This window comes from Etheostoma spectabile, chromosome 2 (genome assembly GCF_008692095.1).
Source record: "Etheostoma spectabile isolate EspeVRDwgs_2016 chromosome 2, UIUC_Espe_1.0, whole genome shotgun sequence".
In the NCBI taxonomy this organism is placed as follows: Eukaryota; Metazoa; Chordata; class Actinopteri; order Perciformes; family Percidae; genus Etheostoma; species Etheostoma spectabile.
In genome coordinates this window covers 23,438,608-23,465,703 of record NC_045734.1, presented here as the reverse complement: position 1 = coordinate 23,465,703, position 27,096 = coordinate 23,438,608, and the positions used below count along the sequence as shown (strand labels likewise).

At 41.2% G+C, this 27,096-nt stretch overlaps 2 protein-coding genes across 4 annotated transcripts in view; one reads left to right on the top strand and one right to left on the bottom strand.

The window, feature by feature from the left end:
• Window positions 1-1,006, bottom strand: part of sec23b (SEC23 homolog B, coat complex II component) — a 12,003-nt gene extending 10,997 nt beyond the window's left edge. Inside the window, exon 1 of one of the 2 annotated variants that reach the window (XM_032534791.1) lies at window positions 816-1,006. The gene's annotated coding sequence lies outside the window, so the exon portion shown is untranslated. The remainder of the gene's footprint in view (window positions 1-815) is intronic. The other variant, XM_032534800.1, reaches the window with a different exon arrangement.
• Window positions 1,007-2,344: 1,338 nt separating this feature from the next.
• Window positions 2,345-27,096, top strand: part of ccdc85al (coiled-coil domain containing 85A, like) — a 26,580-nt gene continuing 1,828 nt past the window's right edge. The window contains exons 1-3 of one of the 2 annotated variants that reach the window (XM_032534810.1): window positions 2,346-3,026; window positions 4,347-5,445; window positions 25,930-25,987. In XM_032534810.1, coding sequence (XP_032390701.1) covers window positions 2,781-3,026; window positions 4,347-5,445; window positions 25,930-25,987 — 1,403 coding nt within the window. In that variant the 5' untranslated portion in view covers window positions 2,346-2,780. Of the gene's footprint in view, window positions 3,027-4,346; window positions 5,446-25,929; window positions 25,988-27,096 lie in introns of both variants that reach the window. The other variant, XM_032534816.1, reaches the window with a different exon arrangement.

Genomic DNA, 27,096 nt, shown 5'->3' with positions numbered 1-27,096 from the left:
GTATTTACACTGTAACGTTATTTGTATCTAGGCCTGTATTTTGATTATCAATTGAGCATTTATGCCAAACATTTCCTTGTCCCATTTTGAGTTAAGCTGCTTTTCTCTGTCTGTCTAGAACAGCTTTTGGTTTTGGACTGTTGATCGGTAAAAACAAGCAAATTAAAAGACATTACCTTGATGAAATGAATCAATAATAAAAAAATGTTACTGTCTTTTGCCCTATATTCAATGTTTTTGTACGGAAAGTGCCCTTTACTTGACTATATCTAATAAAAGGGTTGTGGGGTTGATGTTGTTGGTGTTTTCCCCTTTCGCCATCTGAAGGAAAGCAAAAGGAAACCTTGACATTTTCTTAAATCGAAGAAAGAAATCACTATTATCGAACGATTTGTTTTACAAAGATTAACTTCTGATTTAGCATTGGCTACAATCAGGCCACGTAAGATTATTGATGAGCGAACCACCAGTGAAGGCATCCGTCGTGGACAGCATTTCCACTCAGAAATGAAATAGCTAACTCAGAAATGAAATAGCTAACGTTAATCAATTGCCGCGAAACTCGGTAACGTTATAGTAACTACGGTGTAGTAGAAACCAAATTAATTTGACAGTTAACGATACTGGTAATCATCGTGGCCCAATATCTCAACGTCACTCAAACCTTCGTACCCAAAAGCTGAGTTGTATAGCTGGTTGGGTTAGCTAGCTAGCTAACGGAATGTAGCTAGCATTAACCCACTTCCTGTCCATTCATATGAATGAAAGCAGAAACGGGCGGCCTACTTTCGAGCAAAAATAAGTCGAATGCTTACCTTGTATGTCAGGTTATCCTCAGGTTTAGACAAGGGTAAAATCAACTGCTGTGTTCAAAATAAATTACAGCATTTGGAGATGAAAGCAGACGGATGTACAGGACAGACGACGGTCGGTACTGGGATCACTCCATCGGCCGGCTCCTGCACTTTACTAGAATGACGTGTTACTCCAAGTACAGGCGTATCCTATTGGCTCTTGCTCTCCATGACGTCACTAGGGCGTGTGCGTGCTCTGCGTACGCACGTAACTATGGGAAATGGAGTGTAGGCTACTCAACAACGACTGAATTTGGTATTTTGTCTATTTTCCCCATAGATATAAAACAATGTAGATAATGTTATATCTATATCTATAATATATATATATATATATACATATATGATTTACCCCATTTGGCTAGTCACGTTGTAGAAGGTATCAAGGACACTAGGCTAATAATAAGCTTCACTGAACCTCACTGAATATTCTTAATTTTACACAGGTCTAAACATATCTATCCATCCATCCATCCATCATCTCATACGCATTGTGATTTGCAGAAATATGCCTTACAGTAGCCTGAATGAACAGTATTTTGTCTACCCAATTCAAAACCACACACCATTCGGTTATAGGCCTAAAGCTTGAGGTAAACTTGATTTATTTGGAGAGGTTGTAGCCTAGTGCTTACTACTGGGCACGGTATAACATACCTTTAAAAATAAGTGCCGCATGGTAGCATATCTACACTGCCATGTGTTTTATAGAGTTTTATATCCCAAGGTCACACAAGCCCCTGTTGCTCCGCAGCTGTCCATGGTGCTGGAGTGAAACTCGCCAACTAGGCCTACTGGTTGCAGTCATGGTGCATTCAAGGCTTGGCTCACATACTGGAACGTTTGATATATGTATGTAATGCATTTAAGACACTTGATTGATACAGTCCGAGTAGCCTATATCAGTGCAAGTAGAAATATATTTGTCTCTGAACTTTCCTTGACTGATGGTGTGACTGAAATGTGATAAACTCAAGTTTCAACATGAAAATATAAACTGTATTCACTTTGAAAGATGATATTTGCAGCAGACATAGTTTACCGTGAAGGGGAATAAGTGGTAGAACAGAATCACACGGTGTTTGTGCTCTATGTGTGTCTTTATGTGTTTCAACGGGAATTGACTGCCCTGCTATGAATGCTTTATGTCTTTTTTTGTAATGAGCACATTGCACCCATTTCCTAGCAATAGTTGCATGGCAATAAAGTATTAGCCTAAATCTTCAATCTTGAAAAAAACTGAAAGCATAAATGAAACTGTAGGCCTATAGGCCTATCTTCCGTTCTAGTTTCAGGTAGACTAACAAGTAAAGAAATCCGAGAGGAAGTGAACTCAGCATTTCACACAGCTTGTTTAGAGTCTGAACATCAAGTGGCGCTGTAACCAAGCTGCATTTTTGGTGGAACATGAGTCCCTGGAGGGAAAGAGCTAGAGAGAAAGAGAGAGAGAGAGAGAGAGAGAGAGAGAGAGAGAGCGCTGTTCCCACTCCTCTGTCTGTGCACATCGGGCTCTCTCCCCTCTCCCTCGCAGTGGGCTGAACCTACAGGCGGCAGGTGTGTGCACCGACTGTCCGCCGAAGCTTTTCTCACTTTGGCCACGTTTGGGACCAAATTTGGATCCTAAACCACTCACACCGTGAGTAGGCTGGCCACAGTACACCCTGGCTGGCTGTGAGGATGTTGCAGTGATAGACAGCACAGCAGAGAAGCTTATCCACGGTATCACACTCAGCCGGCATCGTCAGCTGTTGCGCTAGCAGAGAGTAGAAGAGTCGGGAGCTACAGAAAAAGGCCAAACTATGCGACTGACTTTCTGCCGGTAACCGTTTTCCACCTTTAGTCGACAGGGGAGCGGATGCGAGCAGAGGTTGTCAACGAGCCTCTGACTATTTTCTGCCCTTTGTCGGTGCCGGAGGAGCTGTGCCAATGGAGAAAGCGACTCCGCCGCCCCTGCCTCAGCTCCAGCTGTCGATAGCGAAGACTGAAAGTCCAGCGGAGGACATCTCCGGATTGACTGACGAGGATCTGCTCAAGTGGACCAAGGAGGATCTGGTGCGTCGGCTGAGGCGGTCTGAGGCCGATAAGATGAGCGTGATTCTGGACCACGGCAATCTCATCCGAGAGGTCAATCGCAGCCTCCAGCTGCACTTGAACGAGATCAGGGGGCTGAAGGTGAGGCGGCGCGCATTGGTGAAAGATGAGATCATAGGTTTGGAGCGCACCTGCGAACGCGCATAGCAGGAGGGGTGCTGTTTAGAAAGCGTCTCTGCAAACATGGTGTGAGAATAGATGGTATCATGGAAGTTCATTGTGCCATTGTGTAGGCCTGTATGAGAATCTGATATGGATGCTAGACCCTTTATGCCCATAGCCTTTATGGTCATGCTTAACCTAAGGGAGGCATGTGGTTTTCATTTAGCTTTTGGGAAATTGAGGGTTTTTAAAAAAGAGTGTGTGGGGAGGGAAGGGATCGGCTATTTTTGACCTAAATTAATGACAAAATGTATCCTTACAACTCAGCTTATAAAACACAGAGCAAGTACATGTGCAGTAGCCTACAGGCCAATGAGGTAGAAATTCATCCTCCTAATACTGAAGTGGAGGGCATGCTCCTCTGTTCTTATGCCAATGCTGAAATCTGGCATGCAGATCCACACACACACACACAACTCACTTTCCTAGACAATTCCTGCACATAAAATCTACAGTCTGTGCAGTACTATATGTCTTTAGAAGAAAGTGGCATTTGCTTTGAAAGTACATGCAAGCATTCTTTTCAGTAACCTTTATACTGCCTTCATTTTCTGCACTGCTAATGAGAGGAATATGGCACAGTGTTCACAATGTTTACAGTTAAAGCTGAGACCCAGCCTGAGGTAGCCTTAGATGAAACACATGGGGATCATTTGCCTTTCTTGGAGACCTTGTCACCTCTCCCCACCCTTCCAAGCTGCCTAATTACACAGGAAAGAGCTAGGGGGTAAGAAAGGAACAGAGCAATAGAGGGAGGGGAGAAAAAAAGCTCTTGGGGAGTTAAAGGAGGGATGTTTAAGTAAACATTGCTGAGTGAAAATGTTAGAGGCATGTGATTTCCCTGCTATAAATCTGTCTTCATCTGTGTGTGGCCTCTCCATCTCCTACAGAGCATTCTAATCTACATTATGTACTTCACATTGAATGGCACACAGTGAGTCAGTGCTTTTGTGGGGAAGACAGAGAGGATTAGGATTTCATTTCATTATGATTGCATACAGCGTTATACTGATACCTAAAAGAGCAGAGAAATAGATTGAAATTGGACAATGGTTTGCAGCGATTTAATTCGACTTAAATTAATAGAAAACAAACTATTTTGTTTTGTACCGAATAAAAGCACATTTGTGTCCTTTATGCCATGATCAGTATTGTTCATTTTATGATGCTTCCTAATGCTTTGGCCAGAGTTTAACCCATCACTGGTTTCCTCTTGTTTTTTCCTTCTCTTCCTCTCAGGATATTAACCAGAAGCTGCAGGAAGACAACCGTGAGCTGCGGGACTTGTGCTGCTTCCTGGACGACGACCGCCAGAAAGGCAAGCGTGTATCCAGGGAGTGGCAGCGTTTGGGACGTTACAGTGCCAGCATCATGCGCAAAGAGGTGACCCTCTACCTCCAGAAACTCAAGGAGCTGGAGCTTCGGCAGGAGGAGGTGATCCGGGAGAACCTGGAGCTGAAGGAGCTCTGCCTGCTGCTGGACGAGGAGAAGGGGGTGGTAGGCGGAGGAGGTGGCGGCGGAGGAAGTGTAGGGGGAGGGACTGTAGGGATGGGAGGGTGCCGCAACTCAATAGACAGCCAGAGTAGTTTGCTGCTTGTGCCCGGGCAGGGGCTCCTGATGAGAGACGTGGGGGACGGGAGCAGCACATCCAGCGCAGGGAGCGCAGACAGCTCGGATCACCCTCACCACAAGCAGCTTCATCAGGCTCCAGGGGTGGGTGGGGTTGGAAGTGGTGGGGAAAAAGGGAGCCCTGAGCTTGTGCACAAACCCAGGTGTAGCAGCATCAGTGGAATAGGAGGCGGGAGTGGAGGAGACAGGGAGGTGTCCAGCCCTGAGCACCCTGCTGGGCGCCTCCGGAGTACAAGCCTGGAGTACCCATACACCTTGCCCCAGCTCTGCCGGCCCCGCTGCGGCTCCATATCTGTGCCTGACCACAGTCGAGTTATGAGGGGCCTCAGCCCAGAAAAATACGGTAGGAACGTGGGCCGACGCAGTCCGGAGCAGCACCCCAAGCACCACAGCTCTGATCTCCTCCTGGGCCAGAGGCAGCACTTCCTGGGTCAGGGAGGCAGCGGGGAGCTCTATCAGAGGCACCACAGAAGCAGCATTAGCAGCACAGGCTGCGGGAGCCCTGAGCCCCGGCAGGCACATTTAGGGGCCACTGAGCATCATGAAAAGGGCTGCATGGTCCAGGGGAACAGCCCCGAAACTCATAGGCACCAATTTAGTATGAGCCCTGACCATGTGAAGTTTGGCAGCCCTGTGAGGGATGGGCAGAGAAGGCCGGCTGGCGACGAGCTGTCGCCACACCATCGGAGCATCTACAATGGCATGAACGGTAGGTGTGTGTGTGTGTGTGTGTGTGTGTGTGCGCATGATAAGGTGTCTGTTTGAGTGCTTATGATGGGATCATTCCGTGTTTTGATTTCCTAATTACTTCTACGACGTTCTCATGCACACAGCCCCTTAAATGCAGTAAAGGACATTGTGCAACACATTTTACACTCAAACTTTTACTTAAACTCAAGCCATTTAAACATACACACAAACACACCGACCCACCCATGGAGCCACCCACCCCACTCACTGTCAAAATTAACACAAAAGCTTCTCAAGGTTTTGCTAACTTATTGTTTTCTCTCGGTACAAAGAGGATATGGCAGGGTAGAGACAGTTTCTTTCTCTGTCAAAACTGTATAAAAAATATGATCTGCAATTTCAATGCACTTGTTTGATTTAGAAAACAGATACTTTTCCTCATTTTGACTATTGCAAAATTTTCAGCATTATTGATTTTTCTGGCATCTCGAGAGGAATGTGGGTTGGCTCAATGGATGACAGAGAAAGGAAAGGGTTCCGATTATTTTATTATTTTACATGTTCTGTATCTTAGTTGGGCAGATTCAACTCAAATGAGCCATGCTCAGACATCAGTGTGTGGTGTAGCGTTGCAACACACATGCACCTCTTCAGGTGACGAATTACCCCCAAATCTTTGCTGCAGTCGTGCCTATCTCAGTGAGAGCCAAGGGTGTCAGAGAGAAGCAGGAATATCAAAGTACTAACTTGGCTCCTGTTTAAATATCCCACAGTGGCTGATAATGATTTCTGGAGTCCGGGGGGAAAAAGTGCTGAGTGGCACAGAGCTGGCAGAAGCTAAAGGACAAATTCCTCAAGGTGAAATATTTGCCTGACTTTGCAATACAAGGCTAAAATTACAAGAGAAACAGAAACAGTGTACACAGAGCGGAGTAAATCCAACACTTACAATAAGGATTTCAATTACCTCTCGTGGAGTAATGTCAATGGTTACGTGAGATTAAGTGCTATTGTTACTGATGAATGGTGAGTCATTTATGCCTATTGATTGTTTGGATTGATAGGTTGTGTTATAAAACGACAATTACAAAGCAAAGAAACAATTTACTGTTTTCAGGTTGTGCTGTATTTGCTAACATTAGCATGGCCTTAAAGGAGCACTCAGATTTTACACATGAAGACATTATGCAATACACAGTTGCATAATGTAATTTGTGGCTCTGGAGGAGCTTTGTCAAGTCTGATGCCTTGATGATATCATTGTGATGTCATCAGGGTTATCACAGTTTGTTGGTTTCAGAGACTGAAAAATGTTGTCTCACACTGGAGTTGTGGAGTTAAAAAAACATGGGTATTTTCCAGACATGGATTGTCTAACAAAAAGACAATATCAAGCTGCAATATGGCGATGTAGTGTTTGTGGGACCTGAGCCATAAACTTGACTTGACTAAAAGTCCGAAATCTCAACCTCTGCTGCTTCAATTCTTGTTGTCTTTTGTGAGTCCCTCCAACTTTATTGAATTAAAACATGGTTTTCGGATTGGGCAAGAATTCAACAAAGCCGCTGTAGCCTCAGAAAAAACAGTTTGAAACAGTTTGTAGTAACAAACATGCTTACTTGAGCCATTTCGCAATCTCTACAGATTGCCCCGGATTATTGTAAAGACACACACAGCTTCGTTTTGGATCATCATTCAGTTTTCTATTTTAGCTCTCTGGGCACTCTGCTCTGTTAGAGATTTCAATCTTGATGTAACCTGAAACCCATATGATGTCTGCAAAAGGCCACTGCACATTAATGCCTCGCAAATCCTTAATTGGAAAATGTTTTGAGTGCGCAGGGCACTCACTGGCCCTCGAGTCTGGTAGTTTGCCAACTGTGACATAACTGTTGTGAACTTAGCTCAGAGTAAAATGCATGTACCAAATAGCCTTTAACCAGGTTCATAGAGACTTTATTAAGCCTGGGTGTGAGAGAAGTGGGAGTGTGTGTGTGTGTTGCTATAGAGTCATATTGAGATATCATGATAGTTGTCTGTCAGAATGGCTGGGTATTCTCTGTCACATCACAGTTTTTACAGTAAGATAAAGACATGCAATCAACACTGCCAGAGGCTGAAGGTTTTGATTTTGGGTGCAGATACTGATTTAATTGCGTCAAAATATAATCACCAGGCTGTATTTTGGTGTGAAAATTTGCTGACAGATTAAATGACACAAACACTGAAAAGGAGAAAAAATAATAATAGATAGCCCGTTGTCTAGGAGAAGTAAAGAGAGCAGCTTTGTGGCCGTGTGTGTCATCCACTGACCCATCCTTACTACCATGTCCTTTTTTGGACGAAGAGGGAATTTAATTCCTGTGACTATGTAGTACACTCCACTCGCTTGGATTATCCTCTAAGCCCTTTGCACACTATTATTTCATTTTTTTTTATGTACTTATGTGTGTGATTTGGGTGGATGTGCCACGCTGTCTCATCCAGGGTCACTGTTGCAGTGCTTTATTTAGACAAATGAAAGTCTCATGTTCACGTGTGACTCGACAGCACTGTAGCTCAGGCCATTTAAATTCCTGACAAAAATCCAAATGAAAGCAAAACATCACTCTGACCTCTGTAGCCTTTTAATGCAAACTGCTGTTGCATCTTTAGGGAAGCTTATCACACATATTTTGTTATGTTTACAGCCGGGAGAAGGGTATGACCCTCCAAAATGACTAGAAACGTTAATAGTTATGCTTTGTAAAATGACAGAGATGCCCTCTCATCTAAACAATACATGATCCAGAAAATAATGCTGTGTACCTAAAAAGGCATTTAGAGAATTCCCTACAAAGGGCATATTTAAGAGATAAAATAACTGCATGTAACTTTGGAGTTTTAAAACTTCACTAATAGCAATTTAAAATGATGGGCTTGTAATGCCTGGTAGGACTGTATGTGATATTGGGCAGTAGTAGTAAACAATGAAACCTTCAGTTCAGTTGTGACCCAGTTCAAATATGTGCGGCATCTTCCCATGTGATAGACTCCCTCTTAGTGAAAGATAATCAGCCATAAACACTGTAGTCTCTTGACCCAGACTGTACGCTAAGCCAATTGGATCTCTTTTTCAAAAAGAGGGGAGACTTAATCATGTTTTCTGCTTTAGCAATCACAAGTTCTGCTTATTAGCCAGGGTTGCAGGCATTCTGATCAAAATTGGACCACTCCCGACCTCCATCGCGGATTTAATGATATCTGCTTTCATGAAAGTGAACTTACAAAACGGGATTTTAACCGTCTTATTTATGCGTTTAAGAGCACTGGAAAGTGTGTATTTGTTTCTGGTCCACTTCTGTCTGTTGGTTGCTGAGCAGAACGTTTTAGCCGACTCCTCAGCCTTAGCACTTGGCTTCAGTCTGCCTGCAGGCTCCACAACATAGATTTTATTGACAATTTTAATTAATTGTTTTTGGAACGCAGTTCTCTTTTTAGCAGGTATGAAATTCACCCCAGTAAACAGGGCAGCCAAATGCTCTGCATCTTCAGCACAGGCTCCAGACTCAGACATGTAACTGTTTAAATCTTGTGCACATGCCCCAGTCACACCCCTCTTCCTCTACAGCAGTAGAAGCATATGTTACCCTTGAGAGCTCCCCCTGCAGGCCCCCCTTGTCAGTCACTACCTACTCTCCCTTGTCACCTTCTCTAAACACCCACCTCATGAGCTGCTCTGATCATCACACAGCTCATCTAATGTCAGAACATTACTCACTTAAGAACAAACCCACATAGTCAGTGAATTGCTCCTCAGTCCAATTGGGCAATTAATTTATACCCCCACCTCCATTATCATTCCCACAAGAATTACAAAAATCCGAGGACATCATCACTCCACTGGCCGCAGAAGACAAGGAGTCAACTATTGTAATCTCCGTGGCCATGACTTTTCAAATGATCGAAAAGGATTAGCACGGAAACTTGGCTCCATGTTGGTGATCTAAGCCCTGTCACTGATTTCTCTCCTGGTGAGTGTAACTTTTTTAGTTCTCCCAGATCTACTGGCAGGGGTGGAGGTTTAGCAAGTATCATCAAACATCGCTGTAAATGCTGTAAATTCACAGTTGATAAGTTATACTAGTTTGGAGGTGCAACCATTTAAGGTTGATTTGTCTTGCCCACCAATTTGTGCACTGGTGTGTATTGACCCCCAAAGTACAGTAAGGGTTTCATCAGTCCATTTTTTGAGTTTCTATTCTTGATTGTGCTCAACTCGGATAAGATTTTATTCCTTGGTGATTTTAATATTCATGTCTGGTGAGCCTTTAGTTCAGTTTCTACAACTTGTGGACTCAATCTGACTCAGTCTGTAACTGGTCCCACACACAAACATGTTTATACACTGGATCTTGTTTTATGATTAGGTTTTCCTGTGTTAAATATTGGACTGGATGTTGCTAGTCTATCCCACCATTAACCTGTGATTTATAATTTATAACTTTATAATCCATTACCTAAACCTTACTTGCTAGATTGCTACATCCGAGCACTGAACCTGTCCACTACTAGGCAATTTTCTGAGGCTTTCATAGCTTGTCCTTTGCTAGGCCTACAGAGATAACCTCTGCCTCTCTGTCTACAGATGAGCTAGTTACTTTTTAATACCGCTGTCACAGATGTTCTTGATATTGTTTTAAACTGAAATGACCCAAAGTCAAAGCCCAACGTTGGCTCAACAGTGATACTCGTGCCCTTAGACAAAAGTGTAGAAAAGCAAAGAGGAAATGGAAAAAAGGTTATCTGCGTGTGTCCTATGAGCACAGTGTCCTATGAGATATTGTGAGATCACCTACGCATTGTCAAAGCATCTAAAGCAAACCATTTTTTCTGATATCATAGCTAAAAGTGCACATAGCCCTAACATTTTGTGAACATTTGTTGCAATAAATACTGCACTAAATCATGTTATTGCACTCCCTGATGCTACATTTAAAATCACAAAAGAATATTTGAGTTTTTTCATCTACAAGGTTGACACCATCAGATCTTGTATTTCACCTATTGATGACCCCTCTAAATCAGTCCTATGCCCTGCTTCTCTGAATTGTTTTGTTCCTGTGGCCCTGACAGCATTGATGGATATTGTACCACACACGAAACCTATATTCATCTTCAGATATTGTCCCCTCTCGTCTTTTAACAGAGGTATTTGATACCATTGGACCCAGCCTTTGTAATAAATAGCTCTGTTATGAAAGGCACAGTCCCATCTAGCTTTACTCACGCTGTGGTTCATCCTCTAATTAAAACAACCAACCATTACCTACTATTTGTCACAGCTTTAGGCCTATTTCTAAATTATTGTTTGCGTTAAAGAGTTTGTAGAAGGTTGTTCTCGCTCAGCTCTCTTCAGTTTTAGATCACTTTTTTCCATTTATTTCAGAGTGACAATGGATAGACAAGAAAGGAGGGAGAGAGATGGTGGAATGAGGGATGACACGCAGCAAACGTTAGATTCAATCCCGGGCCGCTGCAAAGCCTTCAGCCTACGTAGGGTACACACTTTTACTGGGTGAGCTAGAGGTTGCCCTAGCTGTCTTCATTTTTAAGTGAAAATAATTTCTTGGACAATTTTCAGTTTGGTTTCACCAGAGTACATCATAGCACAGAAACAGCACTTCTTAGTGCTAAATGATTTGTTGCTGTTTGTGACGGAGGGAATTGGGCTATTTGACTCTTGCTGAACCTTAGTGCTGCATTTGACACTGTTGATCATGACATCTTGTTGGATCACCTTTAGCATAGGGTAGGAATCCAGGCTTTTTCTCTACAGTGGTTCAAGTCTTATTTAAAAAATACAACACTTTCTGTTGAGATTGGAAATATCTCCTCTTCGATTACTTACGGTATACCTCAAAGTTTGATTCTAGGGCCAATTCTATTCTGTTTGTACATTGGTCTCCATTCTTCACGAACATAACATATCTTAGAACTGTTATGCTGATGACACACAGCTGTACCTGCCTCTAAAAATAGGGGATACCAAGTCTTTAAATTCCAATTTTCTTTGCCTGAAAGACATTAAGTGCTGGATGACTAACATAATTCTCCAACTTAATGAGAGTAAGACGGATGTCATGTGGTTTGGCCCCCCAAATTCAGTTGATGAACTTTTGAAAGATTTGGAGACTTTAGCCTCAAGTGTGCGCCCTTTTGCCAGAAATCTAGGTTTCATCTTTGACCCAGCATTAAAATTTGATAAACAAATTAGTCCTGTCGTCCTGAATGTATTTTTTTTTCATCTCAGGACTATTGCTAAATTAAAATCCTTCCTCTGTCGTAAGGACTTTGAGACTGTTATTCATGCTCTTATTTTGTCTTGTATTGACTGCTGAAATTTCTTGTATTCTGGGATTTGCCTACCACCTTTATCACGCCTGCATCTTGTCCAGAATGCGTCTGCTAGATTGTTGACTGGTAAAAGAAGGAGGGATCATATCTCCCTGATAGTGGCTTCTCTTCACTGGTTACTGGTCAGATATAGACTCAAATGTAAGGTAATGTTACTTGGTTTTAAGGCATTACATGGATTGCCCTTTATATATTGCTGATTTCTTTACCCTACATCACTCCTCCAGTAACCTAAGATCATCTTATCAGTCCTTTTGGCTATTCCACAGTCTCGGATGAAAATGAAGGGTGATCGTGCCTTCTCCGTTGTGACTCTGGAACAAACTTCCTATTTATATAAAGTCCTCCTTTACTGCTGAGATCTTTAAGGCTCGTATTAAAACACATTTTTATTCTTTGGCGTATGATTTAGTTTAAAGACATTTGTATAGAAGTGTGTTTGTATGATGTTCATTGTGTCTAATATTTTTATCGTCTTCCTTTGTTTTTATAACGTAACTTTGCACAGCACTTTGTTCAACCTAGGATGGTTTTAAATGTGCTCTATAAATACATTGAGTTGACTTGACTTGATAATTAGCTGAAGCTGCTCAGATGATTGGAAGGAGACAAAAAAGTATGTGGGAGAACATCTGCCTTTGAGATGCCAATGAATGCCAAACACACACGCACGCACGCTCGCACGCACGCTCACACGCACGCACACACGCACGCACGCACTCTACATGCTTAGTGATTTTTAAAACTATGGGCACAGATCCCAAAAAAGCGGACACCTCATATTTAATAAGTACGTCATTTACAAGACACTACAAACATAACAATTAAGAACAATAACATAATGAGAGCGAAATAAGAAATGCATTACACCTTCATGCATTCAAACAAAGTCAAACAATGTCCAAGTAAATATTAAAGAATCCTTAGAAATTACAGCTCTAAAACATAATATAGGTAGAGGCTGTGCCTTTAACACATCAAATATAATGTGTCCTCCCACACGGCATTTAACACAAACTGAACTACAGTAGGTTTAGTGAACAGCCAACTAAACAAATATATTTATCCAGATTCTGAATCTTTGAAAGAATTGTCTGGTGAACTTTTGCATATCCATGTCATGCTCCACGTGGTGTATTCTGATTTAATAAAAACGGACAAACACTGGCAGCATAATTCTCAATTCTAGGGCATTGTATGCTATTTTATCTGATCGAATTAGCAAAGATCATCCCACTGTCTCATTAATTCTCCTTCTAATAATCTATAATTGTAGCATCAGCTTAGACTACTCAGCTCCTCTGGCTGTTGTTAAGAAGTGCTGCTGCATGTCAGTGCAACAGGAAATCATCACTGAAGCTTTGGGCCTGAGATAATGTTCTCCCTCTCCACTGTCACTGCGAAAGCCAGGCTATCGCTCCCTCTCCCTCCTCTAGCTTGTCTTTCTTCCTCCTTCCATCCTAATTGGCTGCCAGTGTGAACAGCCAGCTGTCGGACAGAGAGAAAACTCTGATTACAAAGCCCTCCTTCTGGAGGCGGAGGACGTCCTGTTTGCCAGGCTGAGCTGAGGAAAATCAGGTTGAGGAAGTATTTGAGTGGATTACTGGCTGTCTTCTTCCCTTCCTTTTCTGTCTCTTTCTGTCTTCCTCTCTGCAACACATCTCCTCTTCCTCTGACTCCACTCTGTCGTCTTCGTCCTCGCTCGTCTGGCGATTGATGGAAAGCAAGCATCCCCTTGACAAATTGTGAAGTATGAAAGCCTAAGTGGCATGAAGAAACTCAAATGTTTGTCACAGCTGCTTGGCATGAAAGGATTTAGGGGAGCATTAGGCTGCTGTAATTCAAATAGATTAGTATTATTACCAAATAACCTCATATGTACTGCCTACCATCCCAGCTTTCCACTTTCTTATTTCAACTTAAGTGGCATGATGTTGTAGATCGACTTGTTCACACACATAATCCCGTGTTTCTATCGCCAAAATCTATTTCAAAAGTTCCGTATTTTTCTGCAAATTAATGTAGTATTGTTCATTTTAGAGTTAGTTTTAGCTGAGGCCGTCAGAGATGTTTGTTTCTTAAGGTGGATATCTTTATCACAACCCCGCAAAAGGGAAATGCTACTTTTAATTGCTATCACGAATTTGTAATCACACCTGAGACCAATTATCCCAAACACCCTTGCCTATAGGCCATCAGTGTAGCCATTAACCAAGGAGTGCATGATTAGGCACTTTGTTTATCTACCTCCAGTGCATATCATTGTCATTTTTAATCAAGCCTCCCTAAGCTTTGTCTCTTGAAAGCTTGCTTCTCCCGGATGGAGCAAAAAGCCATTCATCTCCTGTTTTCCGTGGGATTCTCAAACAAAGCATGCTACTTTTTTGGTACTTTACTCGTAATTCCAGCCAAATACTAATCATAACTGTAATGTCAATGTGAAATGGAGTGTGAAATGTCTACAACAAGAGAACAAAAATTAAGGTTGGCAAGCTAAATTATAAATTAGGGGGAGGCCTACTGCATGTGCAGCATTCTGACATTTTTTTGTATTTAAATGTTGACTGGAAATTCTACAGTCAAATTTGTTACAGTGTAACATTTAAATACCTAAATACCTGGCAAAAAAGTTGCCAATAAAGTCTTGTAAAAGTGCTGTTAATTAATGTAAAAAAATTACAGTAGTACAGGGTAACTTTTACAGAAAAAAAACAAAAAGTAATCTAGTTTACAACATTTACTTGTATTATTTTTAAATTATATATGTTACCTGGCAACTCAAGTTGCCAGTAAATAGCTGTTAATACTTACTTACATACTTACATACTAGAACATGTTTTGAATGAGACCAAACATACTGTTAATCTAAAATGCATGTACCCTGCATTAGATTCTCTTCACCTGTTAATTAAAACCAGAGATTGTTCTTTAAAAAAGGTTTAAAAAAACAACAGATTAATCAATCAGTATTGATGAAAATGTCAAGCAGTTGGCTGTTGTAGGATGCACAAAGACCCACCAGCAGCTTCAAAGCTAAATAGCGGTGTGACTTATGATGGAGGCTGCTTGTCTGTGGCTCCAGCCCAAACTCCAAAAGGATGTGACAAATGTTCCACAGTAGCCCCAGTCATCTGGTAGACACGCAAACCCAGTAGAATGGAGAGCAGTCTTTGTCCTCTTATGCCGAGCCGATGGGGAACGGCCCACTGAGCCAAGAGGAAATTAGCTTGCTAGGCCAGGTAATTAACTGGAAGTTGAGTAGCTGCCATGTAGGAGGGCAGCACTGGGCCTGAGGGAAACTCTGTCAGTCCCAAAGTCACCAGCAGTAACCACTTTTAGATTTACGTCAGCTGTAGCTGTGTGTCGTGCTGAGAGCCGGCAGTGAAGGCATCAGGTGGGAGTGAAGGAGGGGAATGGAGCTGGACAGATGAGTGCATCAGGTACACACACAGCGTGAGGCCGTATGCTTAGCAGCTTTTAGACGTCTTACTTTGGGACTAGGAAGCTCTGATGTTCATGTTTTTTTAGTCATAGGGCCTACTGACTTGCATGAATGTCAGCTTGTAAAGGAACATCAACAGAATAATAAGAGGTATTACTTTAAGTATCTTCAGGTTTAGTCACCTTTTTACGCCTCAAACTCTAGTAACTTTTAGTCTAGTAACAGCAGTCCACAGTGACAATTTTGGGATTATGGTAAAATGCTAAATCATAGCAGCACAGGTCGAGCTCAGTCAAGAGTAAAATGGATTTAGTGAATGCATTTACTTCCGTATTAAGAGTGCAAAAAATGATAATGTCCAATTCCCAAAGAAAATCAGTAAAACATCTGTTTAATAAAACTCCCGGACTGTAAATGAGCCAATTTTGTGATACTTAGGAGATGATTATTCCCCAGCAACAAAGACAACAGACCAGCATTTTCACTCTATTGCTTCACTTTTCATCCATGCAAAGCACAAACATTTACATACAGCATATGAGAAAATACGAATTAAATGGAGCATCCTATCTTAAAATCTTAAAATTTGATGCTTGCCATTTGTTTAACATTACAAAATAAGAATTCTAACAAAAGATAAGAACAATTACAAGGGGATTCACTGTTGGAAAGGCGAGACATCCCTTGTGGTCATGAGGTCATTAACAAAGGCTTCGACAGCAAAGTACTTTTTAAAATCCCTCACTGATGTAGTTTGGGAGAGAACTGAGAGCACTTTTCTTACTTCATATAATAACTGTTTAACTCACCACTGCCATTGCTCCCAGTGGCATACTAGGACTGGTGCCAGATACAACGCAAGAATTGGTTTGTCAAGTTGGAATAAAGCCATTACAAATATTTATGTAGGTCTGATTGACAAAAAGCCATTATTATAACAGATCAATAAATAATAATGATAGTTCATTACATCTATATGGCGCTTCATCATAGAAACACAAAGCGCTTGGGGTGGGGGATGTACTGGTACTCTCTACCACCACCAATGTGTTGCACCCACCCGGGTGATGCACGGCTGCCTTACGACGCCAGGCGCTCACCACACATCAGCTCAGTAGAGAGGGAATGGAACATGTTATTAGTGGTGAGGGAAACCAGAGCACCCGGAGACAACCCACACAGACACGGGGAGAACATGCAAACTCCACACAGAAAGGCCCCGGACGACCAGGGATTGAACTGGGTAACTTCTTGCTTGCCACAGTGCAAACCATTTGGCTACCGTGCTACTACCGATGTAGCCCAATGATGAGCAGCAATGTTACGTATTCCATGTCTGAAAAGAACGTTTAAGTTAGCCAACATAAGCCACCAGAAGCTGCTGGTCATACCAGACCAGTGCATTTAATTGGACAATGGTGCAATCCGACTTTTAATCTGTAAGAGAAAGAATGTATAATTTCTTCTTTAAAAAGTTACATTATCTTGATTCAATGCTCTTTGGCTGTGGCACCCGTCTGATCAAGCAGCGGTGATGAGCTACTCTACTACTGCCATCAGTGTGATGGTTTTTACAGCGTCGCCATCTGTTAGAACAGGGATAGAAAGTGAGATAACATAATGGGAACATAACATGTCAAACCGCTGCAGCTGACAACATTATTATCCTTCCCTTTCTCAACACCCAGGATGTAGTTATCCATTTCCTGGGGCATATATCTCCTGCCCATATTGTGCATTATGTGCATTGGATGTAATGTTTTCCTGATGAGAATGACAGTGAGACATGTGTGCAACTCCCATTATCTCGGACGGATGGGTTGATCCAACCAACATGAAATGATTGGCACCACTCTCATTACATCTATATCATTATCTCATACTCGTTCTCTTTCAGAGAGTCTGTGAGATTTCCTCTCAGAGATATTGAAATCAATTTCATTACCCCCCACTGGCCAGACTGACTGGCTCATTTCCTTTACTGTTACAGCAAAAAGGTGCATTTAATTACCTCTTTCATCTGGCTTTGTAAGAGCTTTAGCTGCAGGTAAAACATGGAATTGAAGGAATTCTTGGCTTGCTCCAACTGCAGTATGGTCATTTTCTCTGCAGGTATGCTACTTTTTGTAATAGTTTTTCTAAATGTAGGCTGATGGATTTACAGATTATTTTCTATGAAACTTTGTGTTGGCATCCTTTAATATTCTACTTTTAATCATGAGTTGCAGCCTATGCATTTCTGTGTTTTTAATGTGACAAGAGCAGCGTTATTTTAAGAGCAGAGAATGTAAATTCTTGTCCACACCTATCCCTTAATGTCAGCTCATCCTCCAGGCTTTACATCACAAAACTTTCCTTAAATTCTATATTTCATTGCATTGTTCTGAAGTGAACTTTTTTTTGTATCTGATGCAACGCATTGCATTATTTCTATCTTAATACAAAAGGATTTTTAAACAAGACACAACTACAGAAGGATTAGTTGTTTTCATCAGGGAGGGGAGAGCTAAAACAGTCTCAGAGAGTGTAAACAAGTTTCCGCCTCAGGACATGGGTCATCAAGGTCCAAAGGCTTGTGGGAATGGAGAAGACAGAAGCCATTAAATAAAGATCCTTGGTGCTACAGAAAGCAGCAAAGAATTGTGGGATGCTTGAAATCTAACATCATTCAGAGCTGGTGAAATTACCAATACTGTGTCTTATGCCCTTCCATCTGAGCCACACACACACACACACACACACACACACACACACACACACACACACACACACACACACACACAATATACCCGGCCTGTTATATTATTAAATAGCACTGAGGAGTGATGGGCGGTGACATGTTAAAATAGGACAACAGCAGTTTATTTTGCAACTGTTTGCTTAAATATTTAATTTACCTTTGAGAGTCATGCCAAAATGCCATACCATTGCGACTGACAACACAGGCCTTTGTAGAACGTGGAGGGATGATGTGGGGGGCTTGGACATGGAGGACAAAAGTAAGAAAAGAAGCGTTAAGGGTTGATGGATTGACAGCACTTGCTTCTATAAATCTTTCTGATCTTATTTTGTTTTTTTCTTGCTCTGTTGATCTCTTTTGTTTAGATATGATTGTACAGCAGTGGTTGATTTCAGAACAAAGATTTGGTACCCAAACAGAACAGGAAATGTCTTGGTAATATTCAAAAAGTGACATCTACTTCATGCATGACTTTGCATGTGGTTGCCATGAGTATGCTCACTCTTTTGATGTAGATGTGTGTACATCTCTGTCTGCCCCTGAGATCACCAAGGCAAAATAACCACGTGCACGCACCCACGCACAAATACTGTCCTTGTAGCCTTCATCAGCCAACAAGGCTCACATTATCCACATCTACTCTAGTGAGACCTACCTGCTGCCATCACTCACTTCATTACAGTTCTTACACAGTAGTCAGATGACATTTACCATTAATTATAACAGCAGGACCATTTTTTTCTGTCTTATGTCATTATTGTTATACTTTGCATAGCCTAACGTGACAAGAAATGTAAGCTAAAAATAATAAATAATACAGCCTAAAATACATTTGAAAAGAATATAGAAGAGCAATAAAGATCTTTTCAACCATAACACAAATCTGAAAAAACAAATTTTTCCCCTAAGAGCAGCGAGTGATTTAGGAGTGCACTTGTAAGGACGCCAAATAAGCAAAAAGACAATTTACCAAGTAGAGCAGACCAAGTGGCAACCTTGTGGCCTGAAGAGTGAATCCAACATGGAAGTTCCTGGGCATTGGGTAGCTCACCGGGTGAGCCAACAAAGGATTACAAAAATAAAAATTGTGGAAGTTCCTTAAACTTTTATAATTTCTAATGGCCACCAGGGGGCGACTCTACTGGAGAAAATGACCCTACTTCTCAAAGGATTTGTTTGTGTTTAGGGTCTTAATCGCTAGTTTAAAGTATTTTTCAATATAGCATGATGATTATTTTGTAAATGATGGTCCCATTAAGAGAGTAAAGGAAATGATGTGTGTGGCTACCTTGGGATTAACAAGTGTTCTCAGGTTCTCAGTCAGATCCACCCAACTTTAGCCTCTTGTCCAAATATGGTCACTTCTGGTTCCAAAACACCAAGATGGTGATGTCCAAAATGCCCAACTTGAGGCTTCAAAACAGAAAGTCCACACACCAATGGATGACGTCATGATGGCTACGTCCACTTCATTTATACAATCTATGGTAAACACAGTAGTCCAGCTGTTTCTTATAAGGAATGTTTCCACATTTTAAGAAATGTATTTATTTATGTTTTTGAGTTAGAGAGCCATCGGCTGAACATACAAACTTGTAACCACAAATTGTCATCTTGACATTTCGGGTTGTGTTCAGACTAAACATAAAATGTGTTTTTAAGTGAGATTTAGAGGTTTTATTTGGCCGGCTAGCTGTTTCCCTCTGCTTTAATTTTTTATGCTAAGCTAAGTAAATGGCCTTCCAGCTCCAGCTCCATACCTAACACAAGACAAGAAAGCGAATGAGTATATATCCCAAAATGTGAAACCATTCCTTTCATATACTTATATATACATATATTGCCCCTTTTATTCATTTGGTGTTCTTCATTGATACAATGCATGATTCCCTGCCATTTGAAACCTCTATGCAACATTGTAACATTTCTTTTCTTTCCTGTAACAACTGTGAATAGTGTAATGATTTTAAGCATGGCATATTATATTACATATAAGGTCTGGAGAAAATGTATTTCAGAAAGAGAACTTTGGACGTCTTGAGGCAGTCATTTTGTTGTTTGAAAAGGCCAGCCTTAGTAAATTACACCTTGATATCATTATCTCTTTACACAAATGAGTTTACCCTTAGTTGACGCTGTCATTTTTATTGATTTGAATATCTTATTCAGGCAAGCCACCAGGGTCTCTCTAACACTGACTGACAGCTAATGCGTCCACGACTGTCAAGCAGCACAGCCAATCAGTGTATCGGTGCTACAATCTAGTGCAGCAGAAACAACCAAAACTCTGAAATTCCCCAAACCTGAAGGTGGTATTGACTTAAAGTCTGGCCTCCCAAGACTGGGGCCTTTCTGTGAAACTGACCAAACACTGACTTGAATTTATAAGTATCATGCTTTTTCCACTTTAAGTTGTGTATGTGTTCTGGCCACTCATAATCTCTGTGTTTTGCATTCAGAGCTTAGTCTCATGCTCCAGTGTTTGACATATCAGCACTGACGGAAGCCGCCCAAGGGACGTCAAGACAAGTAGCTCTCCTTGCCAGGCAGCCTCGCTGACTGACTGACTGTCTCCCTGATTGTCTGACTGATTGCTAGCTAAACAGAAGGTCACTGATCTACTATGCATCTCCACAGGCTTTCCTGCACAGCCAGCCTGAAAAATTTATGTGGCAGATTTTTTAGAGATCTGAGGGAATGGCCATGTGAAATTACCTTGCATTGATCCTGTTAGTTGAGTTAAGAAGAGGGAAGGGGTGACAGATCAAAAGAGGATTCATAGTAGATCGGTTGGAAGCGCAGCCGTGAGGAGAGCATGCAGGTTTTTGTGTTTTCTCAGTTGGATTCAAACATCAATAACAATAATAACAATGATTACTGATTTTGACAAATTACACAGATACACCATTAATTCAGATCTTCTTTCAAAGCTGCTTTGGATCCCAGCCTCCTTTGAAATATTTTTTTTCAGACTTATTTCACTCGTTATATGAAACGAAAGATGATCTGATTAAATAAAAAAATAAAAAAATGTCTAATATGAACTAAGATTATGAGTCATATAAAGTTTCTTATTGGTGTCTGGCTGCAGAAGAAAAAGTGTTCCCCATCCGGAACAGTGATTTATATAGTGTGGGAGCAGCTTCTCCCCAGCCAATCTCATAGATCTCTTTGTGGGGAAATTTAGAGCCTTTCACTGGAGCTCTGGTGAACAGAGGTGGAATTTAAGGGAGCTTAGGCCCCACATTATTCTTGAGTAATCACATTATCTATATACGTATTCTTGCTCTGACCCACACAGAACCTTCTTCCCTCTACACATTTCTCACATCCCGTTAAATCCAATTTTGGGTTTAACGCCCTGCCCATAACTAAATCAACAAACCATCGTCCAAGTATACTGTATGTTTTCTCACTGTATAACTCTCTTTGAAGAGGTCACAAGGCAAGTTTCGTTAGACATTGATCAAGTTCACTTCAAATGGATTTTCTTGGATTTTGGCACATGCTTGCTGTGTGTTAACAGGACTGCTCCAGTTTGACAAACAGCAGTTTGTAATCTTGTGACCTGTGCGGTGTTTGTGTGTGTATGGTGTGTGTATGTGTGTTTATGTGTGTGACTGCAGACCTTGAGACAGCAAATCCATTTAAGCTAATTGTTCTGGTACTTAAGCGGGTGAGTCCTAAGATCCAGAACTGATTTAGTTTGGTATGTTGAACAAGTAACTGTATTGTTTCCACCAGCTCTGGTTGTTGCTTTAACTGTATGTTACTTGTTCTCTTTGTACTCTAAATCCTAACTGTACTGCAAGCAAACTGTGGGCATCGTGGGTTTATCTCCTGTAATGTACGGAACGACCAAACTGACACCAAAAATAATGCAAAAATATCAAGCCCGTTTGAAACTGATCTAGACGTCCCAGACAAGGTAATAAGCTTGAGAACAGAGGGGCGCCAACCTTCATATGGCAGTGTGATGACAAGGCCTTGCAGACATGTGTTTATTATGAAAATTAATCCGGGAAAGCATCTGTAACTAATCACAAAGTATAGTGGGCCTAATTCTGCACCAATATAACTAACAGAAAATCATGTTTCAGAACTCCAAACAATTCAAATACATATTCAAAATGTCATTGCTCATATCAATCTGAACATGTTCAAACAAAGTCCTGCTTTCAAATGTACAGTTTAAATAGAATAGCTAAACTTCCTTTAGACTTTCTTTGTTTGTTTATGTTGACGGACCACTGCAACCGGCACTGGTCAGGTGACCAATGGAGAAGCCAACAGCTACTTCTTGAGTGGCCTTGCTAGCATGTCTACTAGTACAGTAAAATAACATGATAAGAAGATAACATAGAAAAGTATTTAAAAAAATCTATACAGCAAAAGGACAAATGCAGCAAACTTCATCCTGCTAAAACAGCCTGATCTCATAGGAACATGTAAAATGACCACAACCTTGTAACACCGTATTATTATATGGTGGTGGCACGTAGGCTAATGTGTTCAAAATGTTGTGGCCGTAGTTTGGGTCGGGCAAATAGTTTTTACACATTATTATGAGGCCATTTTACATATTTCTGTAAGATCAAGTTGTGCTAAAATGTGTTAAAATTAACACATATAATACATAGTCAAACCCACAGTCACTGTGATCTTTTAGGTAATATTGTAGGCTACTGGTAGCCAAGAAAACATACTCGTTGATTGGCTTGCTATAGCAGTTGTGCTAGCTAACCATGGGCATCAGTTTGGTTTGAAATGTGCTGGGGACAGAGACGCATTGGGAAGTGCATTTTTAGAAGTGCATTTTTAGAAGTGCATTTTTAGAAGTGCTGGGTACAATGACACGTTCATTTATTTCTCTTTTGACCAGGTTATGTTTTGAAAGACGCTATCCTGTAGATTACTAATGTAAATGAATAAAAATGTATACCCAAAAATGATGATGTCCAACACATTATATGAAGAAGAAAGCCTTATGCTTTCAACAAACAAAAAAATTGTTGCAGTGTTGTGAACAGAGAAGCATGTAGCCAGCGCAGCAGCAGAGCGTCTGTGTCTTGTGTGTGTTTTGAAAAAAAGTGGTGGGTACAAAATGACTCATGACAAAATTTGATAGGTACGCTTACCCACCGTTCTCCCCGAAAGCGACGCCTATGCACTGGACCCTCACGTTGCAGGATGTAACGGCCTGTCGAAGGTCTCCAGTTTGTGTTAATGTGTTAGATTCGTAGTTGTGCGTTAGCTACGAAGGATATGCACACATAGGCGCTGTGATATAACTGTGATATAAAATATAACTGATACCACGTGGCGACTATAAGAACGCTTACAAGACAACATTAAGAAAGTCTTCTCCTTTGCGGTAACATACATCAAGCAAAGCTTTTTCGACTAATATTATGCTTACTGCGAACATCGCTCTCTATCACTGTAAATGAAAGTATCAAGCATGTTTGCAAATTAATCTGGATGTTCCCGACAGGCTCTGAGCTGAGAAACAGAGGGGACGTCATCCATGTGTTTGTTACAGAAATTAATCTGAAACACATCTGGAACTAATTACATTGCACAGTGAGCATAATATTAATTCTGTACTAATATGACTAGCATAAATTTCGAGCTTATTTGTAGAAATAGTCTCAGCATATTAATGAGTGATTTTTTGTTTCGAGCATCAATTCAAAACCACACTCAGAAACTTCTGGGATTTCCTTGCTAGACCACAATTTGTTTGTATCGATCCATCAGAGCATGTTCAGACAAAGTCCTGCTTTTAAATGTGCCTTCTAAACAGCTACAGTATCAGCTATACTTCCTTTGTACTTTCTGTTTCTCTGTTTGTGTTCGAGTGTGAGGAGGAAATGAGATGTGATCGTGTATTAAGTGCTCTCTAACTGGTCTATGAGCTCTGCTTTAGCAGTGAAATCAATTCCATTCCACACACCCTGACCTCCAAATGAAAATATCCTCCAGCCTACCTCTGCATCCCCCAACTCTTTAGTAGTCTTCATATCTCTTTGTGCCGTCAGTTTCCTCATCCCCCCTCCCCCAACCAAGATAAACAGAGTGAGAGAAGGGGCATGGAACTCAATGAAGGTGGCTACTGGTATTTTTTGCAGAACTCGGCGGTCACAAGAGTGTTATGAATCTTTAATGGGAGACGTTAGCAGACCAAGGAGAGGAAATGTGCTGAAAACATGATTATGGGCTCATGGGGAGAAAACCGCTGGTGAAGAGAGAAAGAGAAAAGAGAGATACAAAGTAGGGAAGCAAGAATAAAAGAATTGTTTTGAAGGACAAAAGAGTTACAGAGTGATACAATTTTTTTTTGGACCGCTTAAAGCAAAGGCATTTTTCCACTGCTTAACCGAACCAAGTTTTGACCAGAAGTGCCTACAGAGCCAGAGTGTATGCGGTCAAATGGTGTGTGTCCTGTATGTTAATACAGTTTTAGATTAACGCCATTTTGTTTGACAACAACATTTTTCTTGGCAAGCAGAAAGAAAGCAGCACAGGAGGTTTTGGTCAAGGATGTTGAGATAGAGTCAAGAGTCTGCCTTGTGTTAAAGGACAGTAATGTTGAGTGCAAGAGTGTGATGTCTTACACTTGTCAGTGTCAGAGGGCACAGCTGAACTTGTAGTAAACAAAGTAATCTGTCACTCCTTAAGCAAAATAAATCCTTGTTTCTATCTCTCACTGTCTGCCCCTTAAATCTCCAGCTATTGTTCCAAGTTATCTTCTAATCTTTAATTCGATACACTTTGAGATTAAGGTCTAGATAAAGCACTCTGCCTGTAGTTGTGTTATACTGTAGTAGTACATGTGTGCACATCATAATTCACATTTTGTGCAAAGGTTGTCACCACTCTGCTCGCTGTCACTTGCACCATTGCAGCAGAGATTAAAACAGATGGGGGGGGGTTAAATGCTGCTCTATCCAACATAATATAACATGGTGGCCGTGGTCCTTTAGAGTTTACTATGTCTAGAAGAAAAAGGAAACGGTTTGTATTTTATTGTGTATGTACCATACTGGATAAAAAGTAAGAAATACACTTATTTGCTTTCTTGCCAAGAATAACGAAGAATATTGATACCTCTTTGTGGCAATTAGCAATTAGCCTAGCTTAGCATAATAACTGAAAACAAGGGAAAACAGCTAGGCTTGCTCATTCCAAAGTAAATAAATCTGCCAGCTGGCACCTATAAAGCTCATTCATTACTGTAACACCTTGAACCTCTTTTGATCAATCTGTTCACAAACAAAATTGTTAAAACAGTGTTATGGGGTTTTGTTGAATCATAGGCTTTTGCTAATTATTGGTGAATAATAGCTGGTAGCAGTGACTTAAATAAATCTTTATTAGGGGTTGCCAGGCAAGCTGCACAGAAGTGCTGGGCGAAGGATAAACCATTGTTTGCCAAGAAATAGTTCTACCATGTAACTGAACTTTGGAGAGAGCCAGGCTAGTTGTTTCCCCTTGCTTCCGGTCTTTTTTCTTAACTTACCTAATCACCTCCTGGCTATACTGTAGCTCCATAGATAACATAGGAGAGTGGTATTGATCTTCTCATCTATCTCTTCAAAACAGCAAGCAACTGCATTTTCAAAAATGTCATAGTATTACTTTATATATGGTTCAGTGAGCTATTGCATTAGTGATGACTGGGACATGTTAAAAATAAACCAACATCCAATTCCGCCTTTTGTTTACATTTCCGCCGGAAACAAAAACTGGTAGTACTCCATCACCATGCTTTATTAATGAGTAATTTCCCCTTGTTTTGGCAGTATGAAAAGACAGACGTCAGCTCCAAATCATTTGATGAACGAGGCGCTCTGCTCTTGTCACAACAACACATTGAAAACTCATCTCTTCCTTTTGTCTTTCTTTCTTTCTCTTTGCTACAGCCTTGATATCAGCCGGCTGCTGCACCAACAACTGTAGAAATGTCAAGCTATGGGACAGGTAAGTCCCCCTCTCCACCTTGTTTCTTTTTCATTAACCTCTTTGCATTAATAAGAGTCTTTGAAAGAAGAACAGCCAATGACGGTCCTTTTGTGCTCTTTCTACAAGGGCCCATAATCCTGTAATTAGCTTTATTTATTCTATTTTACCATGCAGAGTGCTTTCTTTAGCTGGAGTCTCTAAGCCTATTTACATTTACCAGTTGGGTTAGACGGTATTTGTCATGACAATTTAGAAATTTCTCTGTCGGGACTGTATGAAGAAATTGAATATTTTCACTCTGTTCTATTGCTAATCATTAGGTGATCAACACAATATCTCTGATTCATATTTTGTTGTGATCCTATGCTATTGCGGGGTCAGTCCTTGAGGTGGCCCAGTGTTCCGGCTCCAGATGAGTAATGTGTTTGCGTGCTTGGTCGGGCCCAGGGGTAATCACAGGGGGTTTACAGTGGGCCTACCGAGTTAGGGGTGACCCTATCCTGTCCTGTGTGCCATCCCACATCTTCACTCAGGCCCCAGTGGGAGGGCGAGATGGCTATATTAATATTTAATGACTGCAAGACAAGACATACCTCCCCCTTGAGGATAGTCACGTCCCCCCATAGCCAGAACATGCACACATACAAACGTGCGTCATTCAAATACACACTCTTATACTTGTTCTTCCATATATGGTGACCTTTTCTACCTGTCGATGAAGGCATCTTCCTCTTTTCTTTCAGTCTTTTCACCTCATCGTTCTTTCTGTGCCTGCGCTTTTCCAGCCCACTCCCACTTACCTCATACAAAAAAATATCAATGACTCGGGTGTGGAATGGAAGAAAGTGAACTTCATATCAGTACAGTAGATGATTTGTGAGCTCAGAGAGAAGCAAAGAGGATACGCGCTAACAATGCAGACTGAAGTCAGGTCCCATTGCCGTCCCTGTGCTCTTTGCTGTGGTTGAGACAGACGCAGGCTGGAACAAAAGGATCCGTCACTGATAAGCAACACAAACGCTGCAGTGATGAACATCTTACTTCATAAACTCTCTTTCTCTTTTATTTGCTTCCACAGGATTTCTATCTATCTATCTATCTATCTATCTATCTATCTATCTATCTAT